This window comes from Osmerus eperlanus, chromosome 12 (assembly GCF_963692335.1).
Source record: "Osmerus eperlanus chromosome 12, fOsmEpe2.1, whole genome shotgun sequence".
Classification (NCBI taxonomy): Eukaryota; Metazoa; Chordata; class Actinopteri; order Osmeriformes; family Osmeridae; genus Osmerus; species Osmerus eperlanus.
The window spans coordinates 2,493,051-2,499,694 of NC_085029.1; the positions used below are offsets into that span (position 1 = coordinate 2,493,051).

General features: G+C 44.8%; 1 protein-coding gene across 1 annotated transcript in view; it reads right to left on the bottom strand.

Annotated features, from left to right (window-relative positions):
- Nucleotides 1–4,164, bottom strand: part of prkcea (protein kinase C, epsilon a) — a 16,143-nt gene extending 11,979 nt beyond the window's left edge. Inside the window, exon 1 of the mRNA XM_062474476.1 lies at nt 4,064–4,164. Within this exon, the coding sequence (XP_062330460.1) occupies nt 4,064–4,085 (22 nt within the window). The 5' untranslated portion in view covers nt 4,086–4,164. The remainder of the gene's footprint in view (nt 1–4,063) is intronic.
- Nucleotides 4,165–6,644: the final 2,480 nt, after the last annotated feature.

The window sequence follows — 6,644 nt, forward strand, 5'->3', positions numbered from 1 at the left end:
CCTGGGAGTTTTTCCTTGTCATCTATGAGGGGTTCGCTTGGTTTAGGTGCAGTTCTATGGTTGTATGTGAAGCCCTCTCTAACATTGCTTATAAAAAGGTTATGGATGCACCAAATACAAAATAAAAAATTATATAAAATTATATCAATTATATCAAATTCGGGATGCACTTGACCGAAAACCGAAACCGGAACTGACTTCTTTTTTTCTAAACCTATTTTTTAACGTTTTTTGGTGTAAACTTGCATTCATATTAGACTGTTTTGTCAGCACTGTAACCCTTCCTGGAATTTCTGGTGAACCAACACTGCAGATTGCAAATTTGATGACATTATCAGACACTTTGAAGTAACTAATTGGTGTGAATTATATAAGGCTAATTCACAGATAGTATGAAAATAGTTTGAGGTTAGTAGGTCACATGACCAAGGAGCTATGGCAATTCAAATGTTTAAATAATTTATATAAAAATGTGTGAGATGAAAACCAAAGGGGGTGTGCAACATGTGTCATTGTTATTGGGTTAGCTACAACCAGTTTTGAAAGTCAGTCAGGCAAGACCAAACACGCTCAGGCCATACACCATTATGTCTCACTACACACTCCCCCCGCTACGCACACTCTCTCTTTTACCTCTACCTCAAAGCTGGGGCTGTCATCGAAGTTTCAATGTACGATTAGTCACTATCAATTAGCACAGTGACCTCCCACCTCCGCTAGCCTATCATACTGCTGCCGTGCCTTTACAGTTTTTCTCAATTGCTAAAACACTAAAAGCCATTGGCTGAACAAAGTTCTCAGTTGCTTGAACTGATGTAGCTAATTGTGCAGTCTGTTGTCAATACCTTAAACCATTTCACATGGTAAAACACAATTTGCAGATCTCACATAGACTTTTCAACAAAAGTCTAAACACATTCTCATTCTCAAAACACATTCTGCACATGCACATGTCATCCATACTGGTAAACACAAATGGCAACAATCAAATACAAATAGAGAAAACATGTCATTGACAAAACACAACCACTCAAAATTGATTTAACTTTTTTCAAATGATGTGACACAACCAATATAAGCCAGTTCAGAGAGCAAACAGGTTGTTGAAGGTGGGAAAATATTGCTTGTGATGTCGACGAAGTGCTCTGGCCTGACCCAGCCCAAAGACAAGAAGAAGCACATTGATCACATGTTTACTCCTTAGATTTTTGTCCCTTTTACTGTAGTATTGTATACTGTAGTACAGTGCATTGTAGGCTGTATACTGTACAATGAACAAATTGTATGGCCCTGAACATTGTGCTTTCCATTTGTTACAGTAACAGTACTGACTGCTCAATAGATTTTGACTGGTTGCAGGTTCATATCAACAAAGAACAAGAGTGAGTTGTGAGTATTGAGATGCAGGGTACAGTACTGTATAGGGGTACAAGGAGGAGAAAGAACAAACTGTTTGTTTGTTCAAAAAATTGCAAAAGAGCAAAGCAGAGTAGTAATTTCTGATACATTTTGAGCTACTATGATAGAACATGTTGTCGTTCATCAAAAGACAATGACGGATAAATATGAAATTTGTTTTGAGATTACGTAAAAATTTACTTCTCCTTGAGAACTATATGTTTTGAACAATATGTTTTCAATTTTTTGGTGTATTGTTTACTGACTGCTTGATAGTGTATATCATTTTGATCACTTTGTTTATGATTTGAGAGCAGTGTTTGATTTTGAGCACAGGTAAATCTGTTTTGAGGCGAAAGTTTAATTTTGAGCACAGGTAAAACTGTTTTGAGGCGAAAGTTTCATTTTGCAAGAGAATTCAGAGGTTTTGTATATAGTGCTTGAAGATGAGGTTTTGTGTTTACAGTTTTGAGAAAATGTGTGACTGTTTCAAGAATGTGTTTTAGCAATTGTGAAAAACTGTAAATACGTTTCTCTTCCTGTTTAGTTTGTCCATGCTACCACTTTGAGCAACCCTCCACCTCTCGGCTCGTCCGGCTGGGTCGTCGGCTGCCGCCAGCGCCTGGACTCCATGGGGGGAATTCTCTTCGGCTGCAGGGCTGACACCCACTGATCACTGATTTCCCCATGGGGTCTAAGCGCCAAACACCTGTTGTTAAATCCAGCATCTTTTGTAAAGTAAATATAACTTCACTCTTCCCAGGTCTCTCCTCATTTAAATGGGGAATATCTGTTGAATATCCAACCTGAAACTGACTTTTTTCCGCGACGAAATTTCGGCCGAAAATATATGACGCTCAGAGGTGTTCAATCTAGCCATTATCACGGGACCGAAGTAAGAGATAAGGAGAGTGAGAGGAGAGATAAGGAGAGTGAGAGGAGAGATAAGGAGAGTGAGAGGAGAGATAAGGAGAGTGAGAGGAGAGAAGAGATGAGGAGAGTGAGATGAGAGATAAGGAGAGTGAGAGGAGAGATAAGGAGAGTGAGAGGAGAGATAAGGAGAGTGAGAGGAGAGATAAGGAGAGTGAGAGGAGAGGAGAGATAAGGAGAGTGAGAGGAGAGATAAGGAGAGTGAGAGGAGAGGAGAGATGAGGAGAGTGAGATGAGAGATAAGGAGAGTGAGAGGAGAGATAAGGAGAGTGAGAGGAGAGATAAGGAGAGTGAGAGGAGAGATAAGGAGAGTGAGAGGAGAGGAGAGGTGAGGAGAGCGAGATGAGAGATAAGGAGAGTGAGAGGAGAGATAAGGAGAGTGAGAGGAGAGGAGAGATAAGGAGAGTGAGAGGAGAGATAAGGAGAGTGAGAGGAGAGATAAGGAGAGTGAGAGGAGAGGAGAGATAAGGAGAGTGAGAGGAGAGGAGAGATAAGGAGAGTGAGAGGAGAGATTAGGAGAGTGAGAGGAGAGATAAGGAGAGTGAGAGGAGAGATGAGGAGAGTGAGAGGAGAGATAAGGAGAGTGAGAGGAGAGGAGAGTGAGAGGAGAGATAAGGAGAGTGAGAGGAGAGATAAGGAGAGTGAGAGGAGAGGAGAGATAAGGAGAGTGAGAGGATAGGAGAGATGAGGAGAGTGAGAGGAGAGATAAGGAGAGTGAGAGGAGAGGAGAGGAGAGTGAGAGGAGAGATAAGGAGAGTGAGAGGAGAGATAAGGAGAGTGAGAGGAGAGGAGAGGAGAGGAGAGATGAGGAGAGTGAGAGGAGAGATAAGGAGAGTGAGAGGAGAGATGAGGAGAGTGAGAGGAGAGGAGAGTGAGAGGAGAGATAAGGAGAGTGAGAGGAGAGATAAGGAGAGTGAGAGGAGAGGAGAGATGAGGAGAGTGAGAGGAGATAAGGAGAGTGAGAGGAGAGGAGAGATGAGGAGAGTGAGAGGAGAGATAAGGAGAGTGAGAGGAGAGGAGGCTGCAGCCCCTGAGCTGCTCAGAACAGATTGCACCAGGAACAAACCTGCTAAAAATACCTCCCCCCCCCCCCCCCGCATCCTCTTTCTTGTTCCTTCTGACGCCCCCTGCATTTGCTAGCCGCATACACAAACACACTTGCATGTATCCGCATATATCAGCATACATTAACATGAACGCAGTGAGCCCCATGAGTTCAAGAGGGGGCTGAGAGATCACCAGACTACAGCCAATCGGCTTGAAGAGGGGGCGGCCAGGAAGGAAGGTGGGGTCCGTGTGTGTGTGTCTGTGTGTGTGTGTGATGTAATTCACGGCTCTATCGCACCTTCTATTTTAAGACTATAATGCCTACAGTCCTCTCCCTCTGGCATCCTATCGCTTTCACTCTCTCTCTCTCTCTCTCTCTCTCTCTCTCTCTCTCTCTCTCTCTCTCTCTCTCTCTCTCTCTCTCTCTCTCTCTACCTCTCCCTCTCTCTCTCTGACCCCATATTTCCTTTGTCCCTCTTTCTCTGTCCAAATCTCTCCACGCCCCCTCCCCACGCCCCCATTTATGTGTATATCCATGTTAGTGTGTGTGTGTAGGGGGGGTATAGACTAAATGTGCACATTATTGATAGAGCCACTATAAACAGAAATGACAAAGTGACCCTTTAACCTTGGCGAAGCTTGTGAGTGCAGGTAGCAGTGACCTGTGCAGACATCTCAACATGCTTACCTTCAGTCGACGACCCTGACATGTCGATGACCACATACACCTTCCCTTCTGGCTCCAAGTCAACCTAGAGACACAGCACATGTACCTTACTTACTTCTTCCATGTGTGTTTCACACTTTGTAATGACCATATATAATAACAGGATGTGTAATAAATAACAATACATAAATGTATGTTTATTTAGATACATGAAAAAAAAATCTATGTATGCTATACATGTTTTCTTTGACAATATTTGAAATATGTCTTAACGTGCCAATAAAGCATTAGAAATAGGTGACTGAAAGTGAGTGAGAGAGAGAGAGAGAGAGAGAGAGAGAGAGAGAGAGAGAGAGAGAGAGAGAGAGAGAGAGAGAGAGAGAGAGAGAGAGAGAGAGGGGGGGGGGATTCATTGTTGTTCATTTTGATTGTATTACAAGTGTAGGCTGGGTCCTCACCAATGACACAGACTTAATCAATAGTCCTCAACCCTACACCACATCACCTTCCTCCCCCAGGGTTAGCCAGGCCCAGGCTAGCAGGCTAGGGTCAGGCAGGGACCAGGCTAGCGGCTGGGGTTAGCCCCAGGACTAGGCTAGCGGCTGGGGTTAGCCCCAGGAACAGGCTAGCGGATGGGGTTAGCCCCGGGACTAGGCTAGCAGCTGGGGTTAGCCCCAGGCCCAGGCTAGCAGGCTAGGGTCAGGCAGGGACCAGGCTAGCGGCTGGGGTTAGCCCCAGGACTAGGCTAGCGGCTGGGGTTATCCCCGGGACTAGGCTAGCGGCTGGGGTTAGCCCCAGGACCAGGCTAGCAGGCTGGGGTTATCCCCGGGACTAGGCTAGCGGCTGGGGTTAGCCCCAGGACCAGGCTAGCGGCTGGGGTTATCCCCGGGACTAGGCTAGCGGCTGGGGTTAGCCCCAGGACCAGGCTAGCGGCTGGGGTTAGCCCCAGGACCAGGCTAGCGGCTGGGGTTAGCCCCAGAACCAGGCTAGCAGGCTGGGGTTAGCCCCAGGACCAATCAATCAATAAATTTTATTGATCCCACTAGGGGAAATTTGTTTGTAGACAGGTACCAAAACACATTCAATCCATCATAAAATACTACATAAACAGCTTACCTGACACCACACAAGACAACACGCAATACAGTACAATACAGTACAAGGATCACTTAATGTTGAAAACCCAGAATAAGTTCTGTCCATAAATACTTCATGCCATTCATTTATGCATATTTAGCCTCCCAATAGCAAAACAAACAAAAGAGTCCCCAAATCATTTTGTTCTGTGGGTGGGAGCTCTATACCTTCTTCCTGAAGGCAAGAGCTCAAACTCCCCCTTTCAGGGGATGGTCAGTACAAGCAGGCTGGGGTCAGGCAGGGCCCAGGCTAGCGGCCTAATCCAGCAACAGCTGTAATCTCAGCCCTCATTCTGGTGTGTGTGACAGCAACCGATACAGAAACACACACTCTCTCTCTCTCTCTCTCTCTCTCTCTCTCTCTCTCTCTCTCTCTCTCTCTCTCTCTCTCTCTCTCTCTCTCTCTCTCTCTCTCTCTCTCACACACAGATAGACATACATATTCATGCACTAATAACTGTACTAGATAGATAAATCCCATCTTTACATCCACCAGTGACATCACTCCCCTGTCATATATATATGTAATTAAAGAGAGATGATCAAAAAGAGGATGGAGAACGAAAGAGTGTAGACAGAATAGGGAGAGAGAGAGATAGAAAAAGGGAAGAGAGAGAGGAAAGAGAGAGGGTAAGAGAGATGAAGGGAAAGGGGGGGTAAAAGAGGGGGAGACAAAGGGACAGAGGGAGAGAGAGAGAGAGAGAGAGAGAGAGAGAGAGAGAGAGAGAGAGATAGAGGGAGAGAGGGAGAGATAGAGACAAAAGCAGGGAGAGAGGGAGAGAGAGAGAGAAACAGAGAGATTTAAATCCTTGACTAAGCTCTGGGATGGGAGCAGATCCTCTTATGCAACACCACACACTCTAACCACACACTCTCTAACCATACACACACACTAGCCATACACACACACTCTCTAACCATACACACACACTAGCCATACACACACACTCTCTAACCATACACACACACTAGCCATACACACACACTCTCTAACCATACACACACACACTAGCCATACACACACACTCTCTAACCATACACACACACTAGCCATACACACACACACTCTAATCATACACACACTTACCATACACACACATTAACCATACACACACACTAACCATACACACACACACTAACCATACACACACACACACACACACTAACCATACACACACACACTAACCATACACACACACACACTCTAACCATACACACACACACACACACACACAAACCATACACACACACTAACCATACACACACTCTAACCATACACTTTCTAACCATACACACACACTAACCATACACACACACACTCTAACCATACACGCACACACTAACCATACACACACTAACCATACACACACACTATTCGCATTTGAATCGCGTTTTTTCTTTTTTTATAACAAGTTTACTAAACTGAAAAAAATCAAGGTTTTGATGCATTGGGATTTGTTTTCTTC